This window comes from Trichoderma atroviride, chromosome 4 (genome assembly GCF_020647795.1).
Source record: "Trichoderma atroviride chromosome 4, complete sequence".
Lineage (NCBI taxonomy): Eukaryota > Fungi > Ascomycota > Sordariomycetes > Hypocreales > Hypocreaceae > Trichoderma > Trichoderma atroviride.
Window position 1 is genome coordinate 3,034,094 of NC_089403.1, and position 27,347 is coordinate 3,061,440.

The 27,347-nt window shown below is 49.7% G+C and overlaps 9 protein-coding genes across 9 annotated transcripts; 4 read left to right on the top strand and 5 right to left on the bottom strand.

Annotated features, from left to right (window-relative positions):
* Positions 1-902: 902 nt before the first annotated feature.
* TrAtP1_008348 (uncharacterized protein) lies at positions 903-5,135 on the bottom strand. The gene is made up of 3 exons (XM_014086692.2): positions 3,458-5,135; positions 2,448-3,393; positions 903-2,372 (listed from the first exon to the last, which is right to left on the bottom strand). Exons 1-3 carry the CDS (start codon positions 4,097-4,099, stop codon positions 2,176-2,178), a joined length of 1,785 nt encoding a protein of 594 aa, XP_013942167.2. The 5' UTR covers positions 4,100-5,135; the 3' UTR covers positions 903-2,175.
* On the top strand, positions 1,022-1,942 carry TrAtP1_008347 (uncharacterized protein; the record flags this gene model as incomplete). Its single annotated transcript, XM_014086691.2, has 1 exon — positions 1,022-1,942. The coding sequence occupies one exon, from the start codon at positions 1,022-1,024 to the stop codon at positions 1,940-1,942; it is 921 nt and encodes a 306-aa protein (XP_013942166.2).
* A 310-nt stretch (positions 5,136-5,445) lies between the features above and the next one.
* TrAtP1_008349 (uncharacterized protein) lies at positions 5,446-6,843 on the top strand. Its single transcript, XM_014086355.2, has 2 exons — positions 5,446-6,136; positions 6,203-6,843. The coding sequence occupies exons 1-2, from the start codon at positions 5,754-5,756 to the stop codon at positions 6,777-6,779; spliced, it is 960 nt and encodes a 319-aa protein (XP_013941830.2). The 5' UTR covers positions 5,446-5,753; the 3' UTR covers positions 6,780-6,843.
* Positions 6,844-6,894: 51 nt separating this feature from the next.
* Positions 6,895-11,762, bottom strand: TrAtP1_008350 (uncharacterized protein). Its single transcript, XM_066113877.1, has 5 exons — positions 11,626-11,762; positions 11,124-11,571; positions 9,579-11,062; positions 9,090-9,468; positions 6,895-9,022 (listed from the first exon to the last, which is right to left on the bottom strand). Exons 2-5 carry the CDS (start codon positions 11,257-11,259, stop codon positions 7,095-7,097), a joined length of 3,927 nt encoding a protein of 1,308 aa, XP_065969966.1. The 5' UTR covers positions 11,260-11,571; positions 11,626-11,762; the 3' UTR covers positions 6,895-7,094.
* Positions 11,763-12,414: 652 nt separating this feature from the next.
* On the top strand, positions 12,415-15,748 carry TrAtP1_008351 (uncharacterized protein). The gene is made up of 2 exons (XM_014086394.2): positions 12,415-14,117; positions 14,180-15,748. Exons 1-2 carry the CDS (start codon positions 12,558-12,560, stop codon positions 15,629-15,631), a joined length of 3,012 nt encoding a protein of 1,003 aa, XP_013941869.2. The 5' UTR covers positions 12,415-12,557; the 3' UTR covers positions 15,632-15,748.
* A 255-nt stretch (positions 15,749-16,003) lies between these two features.
* On the bottom strand, positions 16,004-16,982 carry TrAtP1_008352 (uncharacterized protein; the record flags this gene model as incomplete). The annotated part of the gene is made up of 4 exons (XM_014086354.2): positions 16,785-16,982; positions 16,577-16,710; positions 16,346-16,502; positions 16,004-16,258 (listed from the first exon to the last, which is right to left on the bottom strand). The coding sequence occupies exons 1-4, from the start codon at positions 16,863-16,865 to the stop codon at positions 16,004-16,006; spliced, it is 627 nt and encodes a 208-aa protein (XP_013941829.1). The 5' UTR covers positions 16,866-16,982.
* Positions 16,983-17,473: 491 nt separating this feature from the next.
* On the bottom strand, positions 17,474-19,726 carry TrAtP1_008353 (uncharacterized protein; the record flags this gene model as incomplete). The annotated part of the gene is made up of 1 exon (XM_066113878.1): positions 17,474-19,726. One exon carries the CDS (start codon positions 19,724-19,726, stop codon positions 17,654-17,656), a length of 2,073 nt encoding a protein of 690 aa, XP_065969967.1. The 3' UTR covers positions 17,474-17,653.
* Positions 19,727-21,762: 2,036 nt separating this feature from the next.
* On the top strand, positions 21,763-23,056 carry TrAtP1_008354 (uncharacterized protein; the record flags this gene model as incomplete). Its single annotated transcript, XM_014087282.1, has 3 exons — positions 21,763-21,868; positions 21,942-22,252; positions 22,322-23,056. The coding sequence occupies 3 exons, from the start codon at positions 21,763-21,765 to the stop codon at positions 23,054-23,056; spliced, it is 1,152 nt and encodes a 383-aa protein (XP_013942757.1).
* A 616-nt stretch (positions 23,057-23,672) lies between these two features.
* TrAtP1_008355 (uncharacterized protein) lies at positions 23,673-27,341 on the bottom strand (the record flags this gene model as incomplete). Its single annotated transcript, XM_066113879.1, has 2 exons — positions 23,673-25,657; positions 25,721-27,341. 2 exons carry the CDS (start codon positions 27,339-27,341, stop codon positions 23,673-23,675), a joined length of 3,606 nt encoding a protein of 1,201 aa, XP_065969968.1.
* Between the last annotated feature and the right edge of the window lie 6 nt (positions 27,342-27,347).

Sequence of the window (27,347 nt, forward strand, 5' to 3'; positions counted from 1 at the left end):
TGAAGAAAGGTGAAGAAATCATACTGTAGACAGATGAAGATACAACGCCTACGAACAGCGCTAAACCGCGCAATTGCAATCACGTAGCTAGGACTAGCAGAACATAGCCTCTCTCAAGGAGATGATTTAATAATACGCCGTAATGCAAGCAAGGACTTCATTTTCTGACACTGCACGCACGGACGCTTCGGCCAAGCAGGGCTTTGAAAGGGTTCGACCGAGCCTAGCCCATTTCCAGAGGCCGTGCAGAAGGATGCGGGAGTTTTCTCAATATGAAAGCCGAGCAAATTTGAGGTTCCTGCAGCTCACCAGTAGTAAGTAGTACCGAACCAATGTTGTAGAGCAGCCCTCTGACTTTCCGAGCATGAGCAAAAAATTACGATCAAATACCTTGAAGCGATTGTTTCCTTTATCAGCCTCTAGGAGATTCTTAAGAAGAGCACGATAATGCATTGCCTGTCTCTGTTCACAAATCCTAGTGAAAAGAAGCAATCTATAACGAGTGAACGATGGACTGAGAATACAACCCTGAGTCTACTTAGTGGCTGATTAGTAAATTTGTTTATGCAAAAAAAAAAAAAAAAAAAAAAAAAAGGTGAAAGATTTGGCTCATTTTGAGTAGCATAACGACTTTCTGTGGCTATCACCACATCTTCGTCTCCCATTCTCGTAGAATCTCTTTGCCAAATAGCTGTGATGGCCGCTAGCAACCTAGCTCAAAAGACAGTTGAGTGGATTGGCAGCTTTTAAAAAGAAAAACCGGAGGCGAATAGCCTATTGAACGTTCTTGCCATTAAACACGCCCCACCACAGCTGCCAAAAAAAAATGCCAAAATAGCGGGGAGAGTAGCGTGACCCGATCCAATCCATTGTAGCTCCGTCCCGCGAAAGCAACGATTTGTGGACGACATCATCGGCGCCAAAAGTTCGTCCTCGCTGGATTGACTGTAATTGATCAATCGATAACGCCCTCAAATCGACCAATTCTGACTGTAATTTACTTCCACTGCCTTCAAAGGCCATGGCCATCATCAAGCCACCGACCGGCACTCTCGCCTCGCCCCTCCGCACCTCCCATCACATCTCACATTGCGCACGATCCTCTGCCTCTGCCTCGCCTCTATGCGATCGATTGCGGCGACGACGATATGCCACTGTAAACGAAGCCAGCGAAAAGAAGTGGTCCGACGCAAAAGCATCATCTGGCGACACCATCCCCGAATGGCCGAAATCGCCGCGACCCACGCCATACCAGGTCTTGGGCGTCTCCAAAAGCGCAATCTACGATAAGCGACATTTCTATGACCTCGTCAAGCTATACCATCCCGATACACATGACCCCCAAGGCAATCCCTCATCAGCATCAGCATCAACATCGCCATCAGCGTCGTCGTCCTCATCACACATCAGCCAACTCCCCCACGCCACCCGCCTCGAACGCTACCACATGATCGTCGCCGCCAACGAGCTCCTCAGCAACTCCTCCAAGCGGCGCATGTACGACGCCTACGGCCTCGGTTGGTCCCACGGCGACGGCGTTACGACGCTGCGCGACATTGACAGAAACTGGCGCCACCAGCAGGGCACCGCCGCGAACAACGCCACGTGGGAAGATTGGGAGCACTGGCGGGATGCCCAGGCGGGAAAGGCCGGCGAGCCTGTCTTCATGTCGCATGGAGCGTTTGCCACCATTGTCGTCATGTTTTGCGTCGTCGGGGCCATTGCGCAGACAAACCGCGCCGAAAACAGCAGCACCGTCTACGCTGGATGGGTGGCCGATCAGAACAACAACGTCGGGCGCCGGCTGCAGAGGAACGAAGTCATGGTAGCGGGACTCAACAAGGATGAGAGGGTCAACCACTTCTTGAGAGAGCGGGAAAACGTGAGTTACCAGTTTGTGCCAGCCAAATTCGAGACGGCGGACCCGTCTAGGCCGTCATAAACTCTTCGCCGTCGCCGGCAACAAGGAGCGGCACGTCCAGTGGCCAATCCTGTGTATTATTATAGATGATGATTTAACGAATATCTTCCCTGCATCCAACCTATTATTTCTATATAATGTACTGATAGTTCTATATATATATACTATGCGTAAGAAAAGTGACATTACATTAAATCGTAAAGGACATTAGTCATGATTGAAAAACTCGTGTCATCATCCGGCGCTTCTACCTCTTACGTATGGGACGCTTCTGTCTCTGTCCTCGAAAATAATGTCTCTTGACGAGAGTAAGCCACGCGAGCTGTCTTCAAGTCAGGCTCAAACGGCTCTTCATCGGTGTATTCTGATATCAGTCTATGGTTAATGATATTGTCGATGCGCAAGCGTGGCGGCCCGGAATTGAGCTTTTCGCCATTCTTTGGTGGTCCGGCTATGCGCAAGGGTCAGCAGAGGTAGCAGAGGGAGACTTTAGAAATGAGGCTCATCTCGGATCGTTTAAACTTACATACGATGAGGTCTATCAGCTTGACAATGACAGGACCCCAACAAGTAATGGCAATAATCTGTCCATACGACCATTTGTTTGCCTCAAAGCTTTTGGCACTGATGACAGTAACCAGCGAAACCATGTATAGGATATTGATGAAGAAATATAATATTTCCAAAACTCTCCAAAAGTACTTTGCAAATTTTTTCCAGTGGCGCTGAAGTCGGTTCTCCGGCCATCGACCAGGCGTCCAGCGACCGAATCTCAAATGCTTCGTCCGTCTATGTTTTCGTAGCGTCCAGCTCAGCTGGTCGACGACGAGCGCAATAAATGTAACACTGTCCAATGCCAGAAACACAACCTTGTAAAAAAGCGGATGTGGGAAGAAAGTCAAGCTGAGTCCGGAAACTCCATGGGTAGCGGCGCAATACGTGCGCGGACTTGGGTTGCCGCCGCATTCTTCGATACTATGCTGCTGCTTGAATAGATCAAAGGTAGACGAGAAGCTAATCTTTTGCGTAGATGCAATAATCGCCAATAGATATTCTGCACAAAAGCCAAGGAATGTATGCCAGTTGCGAATACCTTCGTTATGGAGACAAACTTGGACCAAGAACATGGGAAGCACTCCGTTTAGACTGACATGGAATGCGACAGCGCCATTGACGATGATCTCGCCCCAGAATGTGCCATCCTGGGAGTTGATGACAATGGCAAGGATGGAGGCGATCTGCAGCGCAAACACAAACCAGCACTGAGCTTCCTGGAACTCGACCAGGGTAGTGGCCATGGCCACACTGGTCCGCGACATGGTAGATGTGTCTCTCCAGATTAACGACTGGGCACGGGTGAGGGTGTAAGGCTCCCGTTTCTTTTCGGTGTGGCGCGCCCAGAGGGTGAATGCTTGAACAGCCAGATACAGTGATCCCGAGAAGCATACTTGGAGCACGTAGGAAATCAGCACCTATTCCGGCAAGATTAGTGTTGTCTTGACTCTATAAGGCTACATCTTGATGGTATAGTCTTACTCCGGGCCCAAAGATGTCAGGGTCAATATTGGCTGGGATATCTGGGCAAAATGTGTTCATGGCCTCAAATATCTCATCTGCAGTAGAGTGCTCTATGGAGAGCGCTTTGATGGAGGGGCCACATGGCACGCTCAACTGGTCACTTCCGCAGGATGCTTGTGCGCAAGTGATGAAGGAGTCGAGGGTTGGCTTATAATCGAAATTGGCGAGACTTCCAGAACCCATAATAACGCTAGCATTCCGCTCTGTCTGGGGGGTGATGTAGTAGCTCTCGGTATCATGGGTCCAGTGGGAAATGGAAGCCAGCGCGATACAGTCGTAAAACGTCTCAAGAGAGCCGAAGAAGTTTTCAGTGCTGTTGCAAGCGCGGGTGCAATCTTCTACGCCATCGACCAGGCAGCCGGTGCCGAAGAGCACAACGCTCTGGTCGCCTGCAATGCTCGACTTGATGAGATCCCTGAAGCTGAAGACATCGTCATTCGGATTCCCGACGTTGGCTAGGTCGTCGAAGGGGAAAAAATCAAGAGTTCCTCCTATATTGGGCTCGACAATGACCGAAAGTGGCAGAGACGACACAGTAGGTGCCGCTGTTATTGCGGTCGAAATAACAACAGACGAGATTATGCTACTGGTGGCTGCCATGGCTCGTAGAAAGAACGCCCGTCGGCCCCCAGCAACTACCAAGAGCAAACTGCGAGAGCATAGGTGCCCTACCAATCAATGCCCCCAGCGACGACCGACGATGGGGCCTATTTCAGTAGTGGCGTAACCAGAGAGCCTGCTCAGATCTGCTAATGACCTGCGACGATTGCCATGCCCCAGGCCGAAGTGGTACAAGAGAGACGAAGTCGGTGAGGTTGGCAAGGAGCCCTCCGTTCGGTAGCTCTTTATATCACTACTGACAAATATTCCTTGATCTCCGATAAGTAAATGATTTGTTGTCATACGCCCAACGGTGTGGGTCGAGACGCGGCCATGTCAAATTTGACCAATTGAGACTCTCATGGCAAGCAGGCATCTTGTCCGCGGGACTTTTGGGGGGCGCTGGCCAAAGGAAACGCCGAGAAACAATATTGACCAGCCGATGGCTGATAAGACCATGACGATGGAGAGGCTGCGCGATCTACCAAAGATTAGATTAATATTGTATGTATCAGATATGATCGGGTCCAGGGGTTTGGCGAGATCTTGCAGGGCAATTTATATATAGCGTTAAAGATCGAACAATGGCCTGAAGGCAGCGCTGCAGCAATGCTGCGCCTCCCCCGGATTAATATCGTGTGGTTGCATTTGGTGCGCGCCGGAGCTCGCCATTGGCCCGAGACGAGAAGCGGGTGAAGCGGCATGAAGAACTGCGCACACCATGGCAGCCTTAGTGATGTGTCAAGAGTGGAACAAGAAGCATGGGTTGTAGATGGAGTCTTTCTACTTGTATGAGTTGAAATAGCCTTTGTGCTATCGATTAGGGTTCAGGGGACAATGTTGAAGGGAAGGTGCGGCTTTAGAAGCTCCTACCTAGCATCTAGGGCAGCGGGATATCGGAGTCATTGACACCACTTGCACCTCGACTCCCAGCCTCGATTGACCATTTTAGAGCACTTAAAGGATTGGTAGAGACTACAGGCTGTTTACTTACCAGGGTACATTGGAAAGCCCAAAGCTAGCCTCATATCATGAGCATAAATGCGTTGAGTTAGTGAATGGAGCATGCGGAGCTCTAGCTAGCTAACGAGAGCTTTGAGACCCACGACAACAGCTCAAGTGACGGCGTCTTCGTGGTCTTTGCATCTCTGTGGACTATTTTCACTTTCATCGCTTTTACCTTGAGCTAGTACCAATGGAAATTTCTGTACACCATGTTTGCTTCGAAAAGAGGATATAACCAAGAAACAGAGCGATCGACGAGACGCTCATCGACCTCATCCATTAGGCTTTTGGGCCAAGCACAAGGTCATCAAGACAGCAATTGACTACCTGTTTCACTAATTGAACGCAATAGAATTTCCATCTGCAGAATAAAGCATCCCAACCCATCATATTCTCCATACTTGTCTAATAAACCTGTAATTGTCGTTGCCCTCAGCCTCGTTAATGCCGGCTCTCCAGCCAAATGGCCCAAAGCACCGATACAAGCCGCATCGGCACATTCAACCAAATCGACGTCACTTTTAAGCCGAGCTTCTATCCAAAATCCCAACTCATAGCTATCCCTCTTCCTCCCAATTGAGTCCCTTCTTCCACCCCAAACCAAAACCACACACCCTCCTCCACCTCATTATCCTCACAACCGCCCACAATGGCTCCTCGAATCCGCCTCTCCGCCTCTCCCTTCATCTTCCGCCGCCTCTACTCAACTCCCTCCGAGCCCCTCATCCGCGTCACGAACCTCCCCGCAGGCGCAAACTCAAACGGCCACATCCGCGTCCTCGAGCTCAACCGCCCACAGGCCAGAAATGCCATCTCCAGAGACCTGCTAGCCTCGCTGCGCGCCGAGATTGACGATGTCCAGAGCCAGTACGGCCCCAACGGCGAGGAAATCGCTCCCAAGCAGCGCTTCGGCGGAGCTGCTGGCATCGACGAGCATGGCCCCACGAGAGCTCTGGTTCTCGCCAGTGCGGTTGATACATGTTTCTGCGCAGGCGCTGATCTGAAAGAGCGTCGAGGCTTCACCCCAGAAGAGTGAGTATAGAAAGACATATCATATCTCTGTCCTATGGCCATTTGCTAATATTATATCTACTACAGAACGGCCCAATTCCTCTCCAACCTCCGCAGCACCTTCACCAGCCTCTCCAACCTCCAAATCCCTACAATCTCCGCAATCTCCTCCCTCGCCCTCGGCGGCGGCCTCGAGCTCGCCCTGTCCACCCACTTCCGCGTCCTCTCCTCCAACGCAACCGTCGGCCTGCCTGAGACCCGCCTCGGCATCATCCCCGGCGCCGGCGGCACCTTCCGCCTCCCTGCCCTCATCGGCCTCTCCCGCGCCCGCGATCTCGTCCTCACGGGCCGCCGCGTCGCCGCCCCGGAGGCTTACTTCCTCGGCATTGCCGATCGCCTTGTCGAGGTCATCCCCGAGGATGAGCGCGAAGGGTCGGATATCCTGCAGATTGCGCGCAAGTCTGCCCTGTCAGAGGCTGTCAGGCTGGCTCAGGAGATTTGCGAGGGAGGACCCGTTGCTATCCGTGCTGGGCTGCAAGCCGTTGCCTGGGCTAGGGAGGAGAAGGAGAATGAGATGTACCAGAGGGTTGTCAACACTGAAGATAGAAATGAGGCGTTGAAGGCGTTCCAAGAGAAGCGAAAGCCCGTCTTCAAGGGCCGGTAAGATTACAATTTTATAGAAGCATTTAATGGGGAAAAAAAAAAGAATAAATCCTTAATGACAATCATACCCTATTCTTGTGCCCTCGTTAATATGCGTGTGTTTGTGATTCTGCAAGTTTCTTAGTAAATCATCTCATCATAAAGCTACCTAATTACTAGACGCAGACAATGCCATTTATGCTCTCAAGTTATTTTTGGTACACCGCACGCCTCTTTTCTTTACTTGCCATGTGTTAATACTGCTTCTCACCCAACTGAATTGCCCCAAAAAGAGTCATCAAAAGCTATTCCTCCGACTTCTACCATTCCTCCCTCCTTAAAATTGGCTTGCATCTTCCATGACTACTGTCTTCTGAGAATCTTGCGGTTCCTGCGGCTCTTGCGCCACCGCATCCACCTCAGGGGCAATCACTGGGTCACCTTCCTTCCTTGCGTCAATAACCTCAACATCTCCGTCCCTATCGGCTGCGGTCAAGGGTGCTGATTCAATCTCAACGACTGGCTTCGTTTGTTCAGCCTCTGGTTGGCCTTCTTGTTCCTGGCCGCCACCTTCCTCCTTCTTAGGAGGCTCTCTTTTAGGGACGCTGACATATTGATCCTTGTCTTCGTCGCGTACGTAGCAGAGGTAGTACGGCTCACCGCTAGTGCTTAGGGCCTGTAGTACTTCTGCAGTATCTTTGTTCTCCTTCACATCCGCATCGTTATACCAACGCCAAACGTTGGCTTCGAAATCGTGGATCCACACCCAATAGTGTCCCGACGTCAGGTGGCCACGATGGCAGATGACAGCATGGAGACGGTACGAAATTTGCTTCTGGCTGCTCATACTTGCCTCAAGCGCTTCTTGTCGTTGGCGCAGTTCCGATTCCATCATTTCTAGCACTGCAGCGTGCGTCTTCTGTATATCTGTAATCTTGTTGGCGGGTTCCTCAGGAGCAGTCTCTTTAGTGACATTTGCCGGCGTGATAAGCAAAAAGTCATCTTCTACTGGCCCATCAAAATCCCAATTTTCAGAGTCTATTTCATCTTTCATGAACTCGTCACTTCCGCTAGTGGATTGCTTCGCTGTGTCATCTGTAACCTCACTTTCACTCCCATAGTTCTGGAAAAAGGTCATATAGGCTGGGTTTGCTTCGACCTTTGCCAGTTGTGACTTTAAATCAACAATTCGCTCTGCAGTCATCCAATCCTGTACCCTTTGCTGGAAAACGGGCGAATCATGGGGAGCGTCCATGTATCTATCGAGGTATAGAGTCTCAGGTATAACAACTGGGTTGCCGTTCTTGCTGCCCATGGATTGCGACCGCTGAATCAAAATGTGTAAGACCGGCGGTAACGTCTTGATGGCGGTATATCGCGAGAGCTTGCTTTCCTCTAGAATCTGCTGGTCGAAATTTCTTCCGAGTGCATCGTACAATGAGCAAGGTCCTTCAGCAGCCGGAAACGCCGTAATTGATCGATCAAAGCTAATCTCATGTTGGTACTCCTTCTCATCAAATTTCTTGGTATAATTGACTGTTGTGACGAAGAAGGTCTCCATAATTTTTTCCAGCTGGATGCCGCTTGTGCTGTCAACCGAAGTTGGGCGAATCGCTGCCTGGAGACGGTTGAGAATGCTGCCCATGACTTCCTCAACATCTTGCTGGTCGGTTCCAGAAGATCTCTTCTGGTGCTCAAGGGCATTGAGAACCTTTTGATCCACCGTTTCTGGCTTTTCTATATCAATCATGTCGACATCAGCATTCTCTGGCCTGACATCCACAGGAGTGTCTTTAGACTCGTCCATATCCACTAGAATGGTCGATTTCTTGTCGTCTTGCGGCGCCTCAGTCATTAAAGTGTCATCCTCCAAGTCAATAAGTATCGGGACGGACTGTGGCTGGCCACTGGTATCTTCTGTCACTGTCTCAACCTTCTCATACGAGCGATCTGAGCGAGCGTCATCTTGATCAACGAGAGTTTGAGTGCTAGAACGGCTCCGCGTTTCTATCGAATCTGACACAGCTTGCACAGAGACATTGACCATGTTAATATCATCGTGGCTTTCCGTGGGAAGGGCAGGCGATGGGCGAGCGGGCAAGGGCGGAGGGTTCACTATCGTAGGAGTCTCAGACGGCTGCTTCGAGCCAGACAGGAGAGTGTGAGTTGATAATAAAACTGCGTTGGCGAGTCTTTGAGAAGGCCGAGTGGCAGTTCTGTCGGAAGTTCGAAGACTTTCAAACAGCGTGGCCATTTCTTCCGCAACTACACAAGAAACAGCGTTAGCTCTCACAAGCCTTTACTCCAAATCTCAAGAGTAGGTTGCACTTACATGCTTGCGCAACGACAGCCTCCCCCCGATCCATTTGCATCTTGTTTCCACCAAGTCGACGTGCCTGTATGTTCTCATCGTTCAACTCTAACCGCAAGCTGTCATAGTTGAATACGATATCACGAATAGGCTTCACGGTGAAGAGATACTGGAGTAAGCTATTCAAATAACAGGTGTTGCCGATGTTGTGCAGGCCCATGGGAAGGTTCAAATTGGCTGCTCTGGAGTCGCCATTATCGAACTCAGAATTACTGAAGCCCAGGGAATGCCTAAGTTCCAAAACTGAGTGTTTGAGTGAGGGCGAAGACGTGTGCTCAGCGATCGAATCCAATGCGTCAAGGTATACGCCCTTGGCTTCCTTTGATGTGCTTTTGTCTAGCTGTAGATTTCTTTCAGTTAGCCATATAATGTGAAATGAGGTGCATTTCTTTAGTCATTCTTGTCTTTTATTGACTTGAATTTCTAAAAAAAAAAAAAAAATTCGCTTACCTTTGCTTTTGTAGCATCAACTGCGTTCTGCCACGGCCCGTCAACTGTATCCAGCCCTAGAATCACTTTGGATGTCTCAAGTGACATCTTGTCATCAGCCTCCATAAGTAGTGATGCCTGATAAGAGTCATCGTTGGATGACTGGGCAATCAACAAAAGCATGCTCCTCGCAGTACCCGCTTCAGATGGGTCTCGCGCCAGCTTTTCTCGAAAGGCTTGTATCGTTGCCTCCGCGCTATAATTATTTGGTGGGCTGAGGCCAAGAAATTCTAATGCTTGAGAGGCAAGCCCATCATCATCGCTGTTGGTATACGTTTGAAGCTGGCTCTCAAAGACGGATGACTGAGTCATGGCGTAGGCAGACAAAAGTTCGTTACCAGCGTCATTAGCAATATTCCGTAACATGTCCACAAGCTCCCTTCGCCTAGAGGGCGCAAGTTCCCACTGCCTTTTATAGGCATTTACAACAATCTCTTTTGACTGGCCAGGCAAAGTTCCTATGAATTTGTATTGCTCCATGTTTACCAAGGGATTTGTGTTGACATGAGGAACTTCATTGCAGCCCAGGTGATTATGCAGAGCAGTAATACAAAAAGTCGGGCGTTCCGCAGTGCTTCCAGACTTGAATATGAGATTTTGAACTTCAGAGCGCACATCTTCAAGATAGGCGCGAAATGTGCCCACTTTAGTGTTCCCGGCAATACCGTCTGCTGGCGGTGGAGGAGTTGGAGTGAATGACCCTTCATCGACTCCGTCATTAATCTCGGTAACCTCTTTGAACTCAAGTTCTCGAAAGATGGAGAAGCAACGGGGTCCAAACAGAACTGCGAATCTCTTATTCCGTTTCGAGATACTTCTGGTAGTTTCGGGAGTCGTTTCCAAGAGATTCTTTAGGTACGTATTAAGATTGGATGGCGCTTGGTTGGCCCAGTCATCGGTAGCGCTTTCATATCGTGTAGATTCGTCCCTTCTCGCGGCGTTCAACTGTTGAAGAATAGTCTCATGGTCCAGCAAGAGATTTACCCACCACGAGGCCATCCGCGGTTCTGATATATCAAGGGTAACCTGGAACGTGCATGACGGAGCCGAGCAGGCAAAGTATTCGCGAGCTAGCAGCGGATAGTATTTTGATCGATCTCGAGTAATCTCAGCGTCGTTCTCAGATGGCGCCCAGACTAAATGATGCCAGGGAAACTGAGTATCTCCAATGGGCCAGTCACTGTGGGTATGGTGGCACAAAACATCTGAATGCTCTTGTTCCCACTCAACACGGAATAAGAAGTGATAATGGCAGTCCAAGCAGATGGAGGATAAAACCTTTGACGACGATGTCGAATAAGACTGGTTCCCATTGATGACTAGCCGATGGGGGTGATCCCATGCATAGTGACTGTCCAGCCTGGCTTCCCGAGCTCGCTGGAAAAGGTCGCAGACGGTAAAGTTGTTATTGATCAGCTCGTATATCCAGCGGCTGGGGTGGCATCCTACACGCAAAGTTAGTTTGAGGGCTCGGATTGGTGAAGACCAATTATGAGGTCGGCATACCGAATAATTCTCGCCCGACCAGATTAGACTTGAGTGGCGTCATATTATGTGCAACAAACTCCGCCTGCGTCCCAGGCAAGGCCGCATAGGCATTCGCCTCGAGGTCCTGCGACCGCAAATCATACCCGCCGGCCATGATTGTATGCTACCGGCGCCTCTAGCTGAGGCGAAAGAGTGTTGATTCTAGGAGGGGGCAAGGTGGTATGGAGATGGAGGGGTAGCAGACGGCTGCCACCTTTGATGCTGAAAGCTCAACGCTCAAAGACGTGCTCAGCGATATCCGACCCCGCGCTCCTTTATATTGATGAAAGCTCGAGATAATTGTTGATTTAGAGCGGCAGAGAGCTGAGCTGCAGAGTGGAAGCCGATTATATCTGCCTGGCGGGAGTTTCGTTCGGCGAGAGGCTTGGAAAGGGCATGGAGAGGTCGGCAGATTGCTGCAGCTGTCCTTGAAATACGTCAACCGAGAGAGTCGTAGAGTCGGGACGTGGCAATGACGAACCTCTGGAAGAATGAATCGGCGTATGTAATTGCTTGCGTATGCGGTGGCGGATCAACTCGTGTATTGATAAAGTGCGTGTTTGCCTGGCCAAGGTCACGGTCGGCTGACGCAGCCAAAGACGTCGCTGGAATCAACACGCCTGTTAGTCTATGACAGCTGCTGATTGCGGCCAGAGCACTTGGCGTTTGCGGCAGTGGGTGCTGAGTCAGCGCTCTGAAAGAGGCGACGAGTGCCCTGTGGCGTCACTGCTGAACCATAGGCCGAGTAACTAGGTACCTAGATATAAAGCTCAGTCACGTAAACAAAGAGACGCGAGTTACTTTTCGAAAGAACGCCATTTCATTAGTATCCGTAGTATACCTCTATTCTTCTATTTTCCCACCTCCTTTAATTACATAGGGAAACAAAGCTCTTTGTTATCAGACATTCACTTAACCATAATCGAGCAAAACAGCCAGATGCAGGCCTGCGGTACCCAGTCGACTAAGTGGAAACAAGCAAAGATGAAAGTGAAATGAGATGATCAGAGGCAGGAATATGGATGTTCTATATGCTTCAACCCGAACACACATCAAATAGATCATATCTACTCTTCCTATGGTGTATATGCTGGCGCCACTCTCCGGAGCTACAAAGCCTTCATTGACAACGCAGAATGTCTTTTGACTCTCTACCACGCCAGCCGTGCCAATCAATTCTGGAAATCTCTCTCATAAAGCTCCATTTAGCAGCCCACATGCAGTGCTATACCCCGCCATCTCCGCAGCCGGGAGGCCGATTGGAAGGATTCCCAGCAATTTCCATCTTATCTGATCTCCTGATAAACAACTCAAGTGCCCCTCGGCACCTCCATATACACGAATCTTCTGATGCGTAACATCACTCCAACTTTCTGCCAAGATATAGCATCCAAACATTTACTCTGAATCAAGATGCCTTCCCAAGACTCGCGCAGACACCTTCGCATAGGAGTCGATGTCGGCGGCACAAACACGGACGGCGTCATTTTAGACCCCCTCCAAGCATCGTCTCCAGGCAAAGGAATCTTGGCGTGGCACAAATCCCCCACGACTACAAATCCAAGCGTTGGTATCAACGATGCCATCACTGCCATGTTCAAATCCGCTGCTATTCACCCATCAGAGGTTGAAAGCGTGACTATCGAGACGACTCACTTTGTCAATGCCGTCGTTGAGAGAGACGCTGCTCGGCTATCTACCGTGGCTGTTATCCGACTCTGCGGGCCTTTCTCCAAGCATGCTCCTCCTTGCGTGGATTGGCCAGATGACATGAGACAGATGATTCTAGGGCATTACGCACTTTTAAAGGGCGGCTTGGAAGTAGACGGCAATCTGATTTCGGACATTGACGAGCGAGAGATTAAACAGCAGTGCGATATTATTCGCGAAAAGGGCATCAAGAGTATTGTTGTCAATGGGGTTTTCAGCCCGATTGATACCATTGAAAGACAGGAAGAACGAGCTGCGGCCATTATCGAGGCAAATTTGCCTGGCTGTGATGTTCTTTGCTCCAAGGAAATCGCCAATCTGGGATTCTTGGAGCGCGAAAATGCAGCCATCTTGAATGCCTCGATCCTCTCCTTCGCCAGGAAGACCATCAGATCTTTCCAAGCACCGATCAAACGCCTCGGCTTGCATTGTCCCGTCTTCATCACCCAAAATGATGGGACTGTCTTGTCAGGAGACATGGCGGCGAGGCTACCCATCAGGACTTTTTCAAGCGGCCCAACGAATAGTATGAGAGGCGCGGCGTTCCTTGCCCAGGGCCAAGTATCCGAAGCAATCATGGTCGTTGACATTGGCGGCACGACTACAGACGTTGGTCTGCTTCATGCCAACGGCTTTCCCCGACAGCAAGCTGCATACAGTGACCTTGCTGGCATAAGAATGAACTTTTCCTGCCCAGATATCAAGAGCATTGGACTTGGAGGAGGTTCCATCGTCAGAACTGACAGTGGCTTGACTGTCGGTCCGGATAGCGTTGGCCATAAACTCCAACAAGAAGCTGTTGTTTTTGGTGGCACCATCACCACCACTACAGATTGCATAGTGCAAGCGAATCCTGGTTTGAACATAGGTGATGCCAATCTTGTAAAAGATTTGCTTACTACCGAGCAGCTTGAGCTTTTCAGAAGCGTCATCAAAAACAAGATTGAAAAGGCCATTGACAAGATGAAAACATCTCCCGAGGACATTCCTGTTCTTCTTGTTGGTGGCGGAGCTATTCTGTCGCCAAACCAGCTTAAAGGAGCAAGCCGAGTGCTCAAGCCAGAGTGGGCGCAGGTTGCAAACGCAATCGGGGCAGCCATGGCAAGAGTCAGTGCAGTTGTAGATACCGTCAAATCCACAGAGTCAAAGACTACTGCTCAGTTGCTGGAGGAGGTTAGCAAGGAGGCGATTGCAAAGACGATATCTGCCGGAGCATCGCCTACGACTGTGGAGGTGGTCGAAAAGGAAACTCTACCACTACAAGTAAGGCCGCCAATATGGATCCTTGAAGCAAACCACAATTACTAACTGTATATCGTTTCCAGTATATTGCTCATAAAACTAGATTTATCGTCCGCGCCGCTGGCGATTTTGACTTGGGGGAAACGAAAATCAGCTCAACTCCTGAAGCGGAGGACGAAGAAGAAAACATTGATGACATGAGCCAATATGAGAAATTGGCAAGGCCGCCGGAATCTTCATCCAAAGAGCATCAAGATAAAGAAGTCGACATCCTCAACTACAGACCGGCTGTCAAAAATCGCGTTTGGTACATATCGGAAATAGATGCCGATTGGATTGCGATAGGCTGTTATATCCTCGGCACGGGTGGTGGAGGGTCCCCTTATTCTCATCTAGTGCGCTTGAAACAAGAGCTTCGCAAAGGGGCGATCGTGAGAGTTGTGAATCCTCACGATCTTGCTGATGACGATCAGATTGGCTGTGGGGGCGGCGTAGGCAGTCCAACAGTTGGTATCGAGAAACTTCCCGCCGATGAGCTGCTAGAGGCCCAAGAGGAGATATTCAAAATATGTTCTCAGCCCGCCACTCATATGATCTCCATTGAGATTGGTGGTGGAAATGGCCTTCAAGCGATGATATTGGGGGCTAGCACGAACTTGAACTTGCCAGCCGTTGACGGAGACTGGATGGGGCGGGCATATCCAACAAAGTGGCAGACAACACCTATTGTTTTCAACGAACGATCCCCCATCTGGTCCCCCATCGCCATGTCCGATGGAAATGGCAATGTTGTCGTCATGCCGAAAGCAACGTCTGACTTGGCTGTTGAACGCATCTTGCGAGCAGCTCTCACCCAAATGGGATCTCATACGGGAGCTGCCGAGTCTCCGGTAACCGGAGCAGAGACGAAGCGATGGGCTGTCGAGCACACTCTATCACAGGCCTGGAGAATTGGACGCGGTGTTGCACGTGCCCGGAAAGAGAACAGGGTAGACAACGTGGCCGAATCTATCATTGAGGAGTGTGGTGGCAAAGGAGCTGGTAGAGTGCTCTGGAAGGGCAAGATTGTGGGTGTTGAGAGGACACTCAGAGGGGGTTACGTGTATGGTGAATGCTTCATCGAAGGAGTTGATGTAAGGCAGGATAACGATGGCCTACAGCAAGATGGAACTTATCCGACCTCGTTTCAAGGCACCATAAAGATTCCCTTCAAAAACGAAAACATTGCAGCTCTCAGGGTACGAGACGACGGGAAAGAAGAGCAGCAAGAAGATGTTTTGGCTATTGTGCCCGACTTGATCACTGTCATCGATGCACAAAACGGCGAAGCCATCGGCACCCCTGAATATAGATATGGGCTGCTAGTAGTTGTTTTGGGGCTAGCTGCGAGCGATAAATGGACGGGGAGTCAAAGAGGAATCGAGATTGGTGGCCCTGCAGGATTTGGGATTGACCACTTGAAGTTCACTCCTCTAGGGACATTTGTCAAACCACAGAGTGTTATTGATGAATACGATGGCATCTCGGAAGATTAAAGTATAGAAGATGAATACTATTTATATCTCATACAGTTATGATATGTATAATGGAAAATATCCAGCAACCCAGTCCTATCATCCAGCACTCTAGCTATAACACAAAGAGACTACTGCTACATTTGCTCTGAGGTGCTTTTCATCGTCTCGTGAACGTCGCGGTAGCCTCCCCATTTCGACTAATGTATGGCTCTGGCAAGTCCGGTAAGGTATATACCTGTAAAATTACTCTTACTACTATATACACCCAAGAGCCTCAAGAGCATCAGTAGCATCAGTAGCAGCAGAAATACAGGTCGGGAGGCGGTGTAAAAACAATTAGAGAAATTATTTCATATATATATATATATGTATATATATATTATTTCAATATTATTCGCAAGTATCCAACATACTGTCTAGTGCCGTCTTTTCCGCACTCGAAATCGTCAGCGCATAAGAGCTCTTGACCTCGATCCAGGACTTGGCGTAAGTGCAGTAGAAGCTCGACAGGGGAGGCTTCCACTTATCGGGGCTCTTGTCGCCCTTGGAGCGATTTGAGCTTGCAGAAACGGCCCAAAGCTGAGGAATGGTGATGTCGTTGGCAAAGGCTTGACGCTGTGGCGTAGTCCAGTCTGAAGCACCAGACTGTTGATTGTGCGTGTGAGCGATGCGCCGTTGTAGAGCTAAGAAAAGGAGAAGAAAGAAGAGACGTGAATTGAACGGGAAACTCACAATCCATGCATTCTTTAGAGGAACCATGTGGTCAATGTCCAGTTTGGATGCATTCGTGAATGCTGCATTATCGTAAGGGCTGATCCAACTTCCAGAAGTGGGCACACAAGCACTGTTGACTACGACACCCGCACCATCACGCTTCAACACAAACTCGCTGTCATTTTTTTTTTCTGTCAGCTCTTGATTCTTTTGTTCGAAATGCTTATTATGTGTTCTTGTTTGACGTACCGAGCATCACAGGTGCCGGAGATGGTGATCCAATGGGGAAACAAAGTACGGTTGTAATCGCTGCCGGAGCCGGGGACGGCGACTATGAGGTTGTCGAGAGCAGCTCTGGCGCCATCATCTGAGGGAATACCGGGCTAGTTATTTTGTATGAGTAAAATTTCTCTTCATGTAGAATAAGTAAGATTGATTTGGATGGGTTGCTACATACCGGTATAGGCATGGGCATAGGAGCTGGAGCAGCCCAGGCCGTGATGGCGGCGGAGACGGCTATTGTAATAGAGAGTCTCATGGCGGCTGAAATGCGTGATGCTCAAGATGTACGTAGAAGTATAGCTGCCTCTAGACTCTCTCCTTGTTTCTTGGAGTGTTTGAAGCGATGCGATGTGATAAATATGCCCAAAGAAATGCAAAAGCCGAGAGAATCAAGCATGAATTTATACCCAGCCCGTCTCCTCCTCTCTCTGCCCCATCCACTTATACCCTACCTCTTATCTGACTGTTCCATTCACGTGTATATACTAATACTACTACTCATATCAGACATGCATGATGGGCCTCGGAGCCATTTCTGGCTTCATCACACACCATGTCTCAGCGCTGTGCGACTCACCAGGAAGTAAGCCGCATGAGATATTATCGGCTGCAAATCACTCTGACTAAGTGCAAGTGATCACCTGCCATATTCACCTGGTAAATGGACTCAGAAGATGAGATGAAATAGCTATTATTGAGCGTGAAATGCGACGAATCCGACCTTGCTATATGTGCCTACCCAGGCATACTCTATCTTGAATTCCTTTTTATCTGCTGGCCTTCTTACCCTGGCCTAGCCTCTCGACCCAATCAGTAGACCGAAAGATGCATACTTTTTAGCTAATCGCAACCAAAGAGGAGAACCCTTGAAAAAGACGCAGATCCAATATCAACCTTCCTGAAGCGGAAATTCCCACTAATATGAGGAATTACAATTTGACAAGCCAACCACCCCACTGCCTGCACAACGTCGTCCCGTTTGTTGTTATGCCCTATAGAGGGCTTGGGATAGATCACAAGATAGTTGGCTAGATGAATTTATCATCATCTTTCCTGTTGTTCATCCAATTTAATGAGTGCCTTGTATCTCCGCTCATAATCTTCTTCTGAGATAATCTTGGCTTGGTACTTTTCCCATAAAAGCCGCTCACCATGCTCAATATCATGCAAAAAGTGCCGCAAGGGGTCGCAGGCATCGATTTTTTGCATGCGCATGTACATGAGCTTGTCCAAGGCCGTCTCGCCATTCTTGTCCGTAGCTTTGATAGATGCGTCAAGTTGGAGAAATTTCTTTGCATGGGCAACTGCTTGAGAGGGTTTGTAAGTCGAAACTGTCTGCAGCCTTTTGACGATCAAATGCAGGAAGCTATTTCCATCAGTGTGGATGTAGCTGCCGTCGAAGTTCTTGAATCGCAAGGCATTGGAAAACCGCTTGAGGTTGGCATCCTGGATGAGGGCCCTTGCGGCAATCTTTTGGGGGGCAGTACTATTCGGAAATTCGCTTTGAAGCATGTCCCAAATCTTATCCTCGCCGTTAAGACAAGTACTGTAGGCAAAATCGATAGAATCTCGAGTGATAAATGGGCTATACGCGAGCATATTGAGTGCAGGTTTTGTATTGCGAAGGCTGCGGTTGGTCACCCACATCCTGAAAACGGGGTTAATCTCTTCAGGTGTGAGCTGAGCGTTTAGTTCCAGAAGGGTTTGGAAGAAAGCCAAGGGTTCACGGCCGAACTTGACGATACAAGCTCCCAGCATAGAGCTTCCAGAAGGAAGAAGCCCGCTGACATCAGCTCCCCGTTCGGTAACGAGTTGTTTGAAGAGCTCTAGGAATCCAGCAGGATTACCTCCGTCTTCTTTTTTCTTGTCCTTGTTGTCCTTCTTTTCGTTTTTTCTCTGTGAAATAACCCAGCAAAGAGCGCCGAGTAGGGAACATCCCTGGTCAGATCTTTCGTTGACGTCGGCTCCATGATCAAGTAAGAGGTTGATGATTGACGATATATCTTTGATCCCATTCTTCCAAGTGATGTACTGGAGATCGTTGGTGAAGCCCATGGCAGCGCAAGTCAATGGCGTCTGCAACACTCTGGCATCTGAATGCCTGCCGACGCCGGCATTGCAGGACTTGACTAGGTAGTGGATGAGTTCCATGTATTCCTTTCGTATTTCCCGCGTTTTTCCCTTGTTGAAGCATGTGATGGCCTGTATCAACGGAGTAGTTCCTACCTCGCTCACTGCTTCAATGTCGCCGCCGTTTGCAATTATGTCTCTGATCAAATTGAAGTTGCTATGGCGCATTGCCATGGACAAAGGGGCCGCTCCTCTTGGAACGGGCGCGTTAACGAGGTTGGAGTATCTTCTGAAATAGGATAGACCAGTAGGATCTCTATACTCTCGGTCTTTCTGAGATGCGAGTATGTGTAGAATATTGATGTTGCCTGCCTCATGGGCAGAGCGCATTCTGCTGGGAACGGGGATGGCAAGTATTGGAGAAGCGCCTTTTCTCAGTAATGCCTGGATAATCTCATCATTCTTCAAGACAAATGGGACGAATAAGGGGCGCCACAGGCTGGAACGAGAAGCAACAGCTACCGTCTGATTGATGTCTTCCATTATCTCATCAAACTTCCCATGGTCAAGAGACGGCTTCATTTTGTAGAGAAATCCCTGTCCGAGAGCGTTGGGATCGGCCCCGTAGTTCAAGAGCTTTTTGACGACGTCTAGGTTGCCGCGAGCAGCAGCCAGATGAAGAGGAGTAGCGTGGAAAGATCGAGGCGCTCCTGAGCCATATGTTTTGTTTAGGTCACCGCCATATCTGATAACAAGGTCCAAGACTGTCATAACATCCTCGTTGTAGACCCCAGCAGGGTCGACCGATGCTGCCCAAAATATAGCGCGTGGACACTCCTCTTTGTTGTCTCTCTTGTACATGATGGGGGTGATTGAGTCTTTAAAGAAAGCAGAAGTTTGAGCCAAGCGTCCAAGGTCACCGATAGATAGGTGTTGGATGACATGGGCCTTGACTTCGATGGGAAGACGAGTAATATGGTCATGATTGGCGATGGTATACAGGGAGAAATCCTCGTTGGCTGCAAAAGCAGCTGCCAAAGAGGCCATTTTGGGCTGCTATTGAAGAAAGGAAGAGGAGAGAAGGAAGAGAGTGCGAGCAGCTGCGAAGAGATGCATTTATAGGCCGTTGGAACCTCGATTATCAGGCAGGAAGATGAATGAGTGAAAGGTCACCGATTCAAGATGCTCAATCACCTGTTGTCAACTGGCAAAGAGAAACGAAATGGGGGGGGTTGTTAATCGACACTACAGCTCCCAAAGTTGACACAATCCTAACAGCTGCCAAGGAGCAGAAAGCACCAAGCGTTATTGCAACAATGGCGGTAAACTAGTCCGCAAGATTACCATCGACGACAAAAATGACGTTACCATACTCATGACTGAGTTTGAAACTTTTGAATATGCCCACCTGTCAGTCAAGCACGAGATGAGCGAAAAGATACACCCAATTCTTCAATTAGATACGCCATATAAACCAACCTCCAAGTCGACAGCAGAAGCGAAGGTGAAATGTATTAGGAGACGCTCACCCAACATCCTCGGAGGAAGAAGGTCCCTGATCGGTCCTCATGAGATATATAGTCGGCCAACCCCTATTGCTTTTGTCATAAAGAACCAAGCCTTTTCATCCCTCTACCGAGATGCCTACGACTTGTAATGCAGTGATCTCATAGAGTGTCTAGGCATTTTTTTCTCTCTCGTCTTTTATCCCACAACAACATGCTCCGTCACATAGTGTCCTTTCACGATATACGGCGACGAATCAACTGCTACGTTACCAATTGCCCAGAATGTCAGAAGTCAAACCCCCGACGTGAACTACCTTACGGGGACCTACAACCGATCCCAACTCCTAGATCGCCTCTATCCACAATCTACCCAGACTTCATCACCGGAATAAACGCAGTCCTGCTGATCATTGGTGAATGCACAGAGTTCATCAGATATATCCTTGGCAAAACAACATGGACCGCTAACCAATAGGCCACAGCCCATCTCACATATATACCCGGATTAGGGCCTCTCTTTCGCCTTTGTGCACGACGTAGATCCCAGATTCATGTCCGAGCTCTTGCAATCCCTCTCCTAGGCAGGAGGAGTTCAAATCCATATAAGCGCATCATACCATCAATAAGCAAATGGGCAGAGTAAGAGAACAGCACAGTTGGTCGTCCACGGCCTGCGGATAGTCATCAGCGCAAAATACGACAAACTGAATTGGCCCCAGCTGACTGCCTTGTTAAGCTACAACTGGACTTCTAGATAACAGAATTGGAGCGCTGGACAACTTTTCCCTTGCAATACGAGGCTGTGATTGATCTGAGCCGAGACCGACCACCGAATTGGGGACACAAAAACTCATCGCGCGAAAGCCTATCCGTTTGCTCCGCAGCCGAGATGCAATGAAACATTTTACTTGTCTTAAGGGGAAGCCGGTGTTTGTTTGATGTCACCTGTCAAACATTCCCGAAACAGTGCTCTGTGAAACTTTTTTATTTTATATTCAAGGGTAACGTCGTTGGGATCAGTCGCGTTTTATGCATATATAGATACCGTTGAAAATAAATACATATAAATGAACAGCATCATATGCACGTCTCATATCTTGCCACATGTGGTCGAGATGTTGAGAAAAAATGCAGTTTCATTAATCCGTGTATTGCCTAAATTGTATAATGTTTGCTCCGTTACACCAATCCTTCTGGTATCTAGGTAGCCATCGCCATACTAAAGCCAAAGTCACTACATGTAGGTATTCAGGACTCCCTTTCGTATCGCCTCACATCTTTCATTCGCCATCCGGTTCTTTTTCCTTCTTTTCTCCTGTCCTGTACTTCATCTCACCAAACATGCTGTGCCAGGTGATCCAATGCTACCAACACTTTAATGCTGCCGAGAAGACTAAATCAAAAGCAAAAAGGGCTTGCGAACGAACATACGCCCAAGGTATTATGGCTCCCTTAAAAACTCTCCAGGGTGCAAACTCCTCTTCCTCTTTGTTTGTCCACATTTCCCTACTCATCTTACCCTTTCAAATTCTTAAAATTACTGTTAATCCTAATCTTTCATCGCCGACCTCAATCATGCTCCGACGGCTCATCTTCGCCCTCTTATCCACCCATCTGGCTCTCCCCGTACAAGCCAGCCTCAAAGATCTATCTCACTGCGATCCCCTCAAAAAAGACGCCCGTAATACAACTCGCCCTCTAAGCAAAACATAGCACGTCCATATTTGAACAATAAACTAATTTTACAAACACAGACTGTCCGCCTGATCCCGCACTCGCCAGCAAAATCACCTTTGACTTCACCAAATCCACCTGGGGCGACCAATTCACCTCCTTCTGGACCGTCGACTCTTCCACGTCCCAAGACAAACGCCAACTAATCTTGAACGACACTGATGGAAAAGGCGCCGCATTCACCATCTGGCAGGACGGCCAGGCTCCCACCTTAACCAGCAACAAATACATGCTCTTCGGCAAAGTCAGAGTTCAAGCTCAAGCCGCCAAAGGCCCAGGCCTCATCACCGCCATCGTCCTCAAGTCGGACTCGGGAGACGAAATCGACTGGGTGAGCTTTTTCCCGCTTCAACTATTCACTTCTCTCATCATGAAGCTAAACACCACTACGTAACCAAAGGAACTCCTCGGCGCCTTTGAGAACCAAGCCCAGACAAACTACTTCTTCGACGGCGAGCCCCTATTCAACACCTACAACACAACCTACCGCCTCGACACATCCTCCTTCGCCTCCGCCCACACATACGGCATCGACTGGACCCCGACCTACATCAACTTCTCCATCGACAACGTCGTCCGCAAGTCCTGGCGCATCGGCGACAACGCAATCCCCGCCTACAAGTGGCCCCAGACTCCCATGCAAGTCAAGCTCGGCATCTGGTCCGTGAGCAACGGCAGCGACCCGGGCACCGTCGTCTGGGCCGGCGGGCTGCCCGATTGGAGTGGCCGCGACGCCGAGAAGAATCCCTACAGGGCCTACTTCAAGACGCTCGAGCTGGAGGACTACGCCGGCGGCTGCAACGAGACCCAGAAGGGCGCCGAGATTGAGTACCTGTACAATGAGCGCACAAACGGCTGGCAGAACATCCAAGTCAAGGGCTGTGTCAAGAGGACAACCCCCGGCGCCTATCCTCCTCCTCTGCCGTCTTCGTCCATCGGCTCTCAGCCTTCGCATCCTTCATCTTCTTCTCCTGGCCCTACGGATGCCTCTGGCGCGCCGTCTCAAACAGGCGAGCAGAATCCAAATGAATCCGAGAGCAGCGGAGATGACAGTGACAGTGCTGCGCTGCCAAACGGGAGGCCATCTTCACCCCTTGGCGCCGTGATTTTCTTACTTTGGCTTCTTTCCATTTGAAGTTGGGACGGAAAAGGGGAGGAAGCGATGTCGAATCTTTTTTCACAGATAATGGCGAACGGCATTCCAGAGTAATGAGGAGAATCTCGAATCACACACATCCATAATGATAATGGCCTGGGCACATTTTCGTTCTCTTGTTCTTTAGGCACAGATACTCAGACACGCAGGCTTCTTAAACGCAAAAATAATGACCGCTGTAATCACAGGTGTCGTTGCTCTTGTTATTTTCATAAACAAATGCTCGCTTATGCTTCCAACATTCCTAACGCTTTCTCAACGGATTCTCAAATACAAAGACAATCAAGTGAAATGGAAACTAATAGTACAATATATGCCCTCCCCCCCCTCTTCACTATTAATCAACGAGACTATTTTGAGTAGAAAAGAAGAAGAAAAGTCCCCAGATAGGAGGTATCAAAAATGGCAATGGCCAAAAAACAATTAAAAACACAGAAACGGAATAAGATTGAGGGAGAGGAAGAAAATAAAAGTTCCAGTCCCTCAACGTAGCTCATAGTCTCTCCCCTTTCTTTCTTTCTTTCTCCCTCTGCCCAAGTATAATGAGCAGGCAAAAGCAATCGATACGTTTCTTTAGCAATCATGTAGCAATGCTTCAAGGACGCAATGTCTCATCGCCTTCCTCTTCGCTGAGATCCATATCGCCGTCGCTAAGCTCGCCTCTGGCCGCTCGTCGAGCCAAATCTCGCTCTTTGTGAATTTCTTTTCTTCTGCTTTCTGATTGCTGAAGAATCTCCACGTACGTTCTAAATTTGACAATCTCCCTCAATAGATATGCGCTCTTGCGCTCCCAGTTCGCCATGGCCTTGTTTGCGTTACTGCCCCTAGGCGTAAAAGCAAGTAGCATAGGGCTTCGAAGCTGATTGTGGTTTTGTAAATCATCCTCAATGCTCTTGACATATGTGAATAAAGATTCTAGCTGCTCTGGTTCGGGTAAGTTGCTTGGTCGCATGCTTTGCGTCGGGGGTGCCCATTCAGCTATAGTGATGCGATCTCCAGGAAGTTTACCACGTCCGCCACTCTGGGTAAACGCTCCAGATCCATGGTCCATGCTAGATGAAGGCCGAGTAACACTTGCAACACTCGATTGACGACCATGATTGGCACGGCTGCCTGGGCGTGAGTTTCGGCCGCCACTTAGTATAGAAGCATTATCGTTAGCAGCGCCAATGAGCGAGTTATTAATAATCGCATCGCTCCATCCGTATTCGATGTTGCTTATGCCACCGATCAGCGGATGTGTGCTCAAACGGGAGCTCCAGTAGTTGGCTGTATTCACAAACTCCTTGATAATTTCAGGAGTTCCGACTTGGAAAAGGTGAACAGCGCCAGTGGGCAGGCTCAACGCCCACACATACGGCCTTGATCGTGAGTAACCTGGAGACGGGAGTGCCGATGCGAGGGTCAGTCGCAGGTTAAACGTGCCCAAGCTGACGGCATTATCTTGCCAGTTACCGCCGCCAACTACGACATTGGCCTTTTCTGCATTCCTCGTGCGGCTCTTTTGCCGTGTTGATTTAGGCGCATTGAACGAAAAGAGACTCATCTGGCCCCTTTGGATGACGGCAAAAACTTCGGTCCAGTTTCGCTCCTTTGCCCTCTTACCTACGCCATCCAAGTGATGCTTATGCATCAATCTGCCTTCTTTCATCCATGGGGGACCAGCCAGCTCTAGTGACTCATCATCCAGCAGTTGGGTGGCAGGCACCTCGGCGCTCATAAGGGACATGCTATCGTTGCCGTTTGCATCTTCATCGCGCACAATGGCTTGGCTGAGAGCATTTGCAAACCCAATAGATTGCTGATAATCACCTCGGGGCATTGCTGAACCAAATGAATCCTGGGACATGGAGCCTTGAGTCCGACCCAGAGAGTAGCGGCTCCAAGTCGCCGATGACATTGCCGGGCTCCACAGTGAGTTTGCGTCGTCGAAGCTTGTTCGGCTCGAGTTGAATCCGTTACGTCCAAGTCCTGGTCGTGATCGGCTTTTCGAGGCCCATCGCGAGCCAGGATTGCGGCTGTTGTCAGCAAGTCGGCCTCGCGTCGACATTTGACTCTCAGAGGGCGCCTTGCTGAGAACACTGGGGCTCCTCTTCAGCATACCCATGACAGAAAGACTGCTTTGTGATGGCATGGTATTGAGATGCCTTTCTGGTTCTGCCCCAAACAGTGGCAGCTTGTCGTCTCGGATTGAGTTGTAGATGCTCTTCAGAACAATCTCTATCTGCTCTTCCCAAGCCTTCATCGAACCATAGAAGGCTACCTTGACCAGCGGTCCGCATTCATCGTGGGCGTCTCCACCCTGAGCTTCGCCGCGAGGCTGAGGGCGGAATGAGTTCCGGAAGGACCTCTTATCTTGAGGGTCAATTGACGGCCGCATTCCATCGTGAAGCGCCGAATTCCTGTCTGGTAGAATGCTGGGGCGCTCAAAGGCATCAGGAACAGACTCCTCAACAGCTTGAGTGATTGTTGCCGAGGTATTCTTGACAAATTGGCTGCGAGTCATCTTCTGTTCTATGTCTGCCATGTGTAGATCGGTGTTGAGTAGCATAATTGAATAGCAAATGGTGTGGATGACATCTAAGAAACATTAGAACAACGAAATGTGAAATGGGTGCCCGGTTGATTGGGTGAGAAACTTACCAGTCGCCTTGAAGCCATGGTTGGGATTGCAATCGCACCACCGCTTGGAAAAGGCCACCAGAATTCGATCAACTTGCTGTGTCTCGCCGCGCAGGATTAAACGGCCACACACTTTGCGCAGCGCACCAAGTATACTCAGGTCCGTAAAGTCGTAGAGCTCAATGTACGCCTTCAGAGTCCGCTGACGAATAGGGCCCTCTTCGCCCATCCAAGAAGCAGCCTTCTCCTTGGGGATGAAATCTTCAACTCCGTCGTATATCTGCTGTGCCTTTTGTTGGTCGTCCTCGGTAGGCTCACCAACGACGAATTCGGGCTCGTCTAGATCTCGGTTTTTGAGCAAGTCGAGCGTTCCCAGGCCCTTGGGACTTGACATGCTCGTCCTTTCGATACGAACGCTTGGGTTTCCGCTTGCGCTCGGAGGTCCGCTTGTGCTCGGAGCGGTTTTATAATCTCCATCATCAGTCGATGCCGAAGCGAAGGATGTCGACCGGTGTGCATCTGAGGGAATCGTGACCGTGGGACGAACAGGACCGCCGTTGGGCTTTTCTTGACCGTCAAGATATGACGATTTCTTTGGGCGGATAGTCCCGGTAGAGTCCCTGTTCTTGTTCTCCTTGTCAACTGCCAATGAATTCGTTGCCTTTTGTTTAATAGGGGAGTCGTCGTTGTCGCTGCCGCCGTCGAGATCCAAGAAGGAGTTGTTCCTGTGCTTGAGGCCGTTGCTCGGGCGATGATCCGTGTCGGTGGATGATTTTTCCTGGTCGGAATCAGAATTTTGGACTGCTCTAATCTTTGCATTGGGGCTTCGTACATAATCAGGGGAGAAGTCTCGCTGGAATTCCGGTCTGTCGTCATCGTCATCATCTTCGACCGCCGAAGTCGCCGATCTATTGGTAATATCACCCAGAGGATGCGCCGGCAAAGCACTCTCCTTAAGATATGGATTCATGATCTGTCTCAGGCTGCTAGCAGGACTGGTCGGCCGATCGAAATCGGCAGAAAGGGGAGGAAGAGGGGGCACATCGCCTGGTAGTGGCGGAGCTTCATCAACAATGGACTTCTTGCGTCGACGGAAGAAGGAAGACGGCTTCTTTTGCAGCACAGGTTGTGACTGCGGTACTGGTTGAATGTCTTTGGGGGGAGGGGCCGGGCTGTTGACTGGATTGGTCAAGCGCGGCGCCGGAGCCTCTGCGGGAACAGTGGCAGGCTTAGACGAACCGAACACACGACGGAAGAAACCTGGACGCTCCTTGGGCTGAGAAAGCGGCCCAGAGGGCTGCGAGGTAGCCATCTGCTGTTCTGCTTTGGACTTCCCGTAGCTGACGCTGGGGGCCGGAGCGGCATCAAAGTCGCTTATTGCCATGGCAGGTGCTACCAACTGGTTGTTGACTGGTCGCTTGGTGCGTCCCGAGGAACTCTTGACGGAACGAACCGGGCTGCGACTGCGTTCCACGCTGGAATATTCGGTTGGATGGGATGATGTGTGAGGAATGGCCAAGTTGGACGGCACACGACGTGGTCCTCCGGGAATTGTGGGCGTTGGTGCAGCGCCGTAATCGTCAGACACAGGATGGCTCTGGAAATCTAGGTGGAACGGGGACATCAATGGCTGGGTTTGCATCTGCGG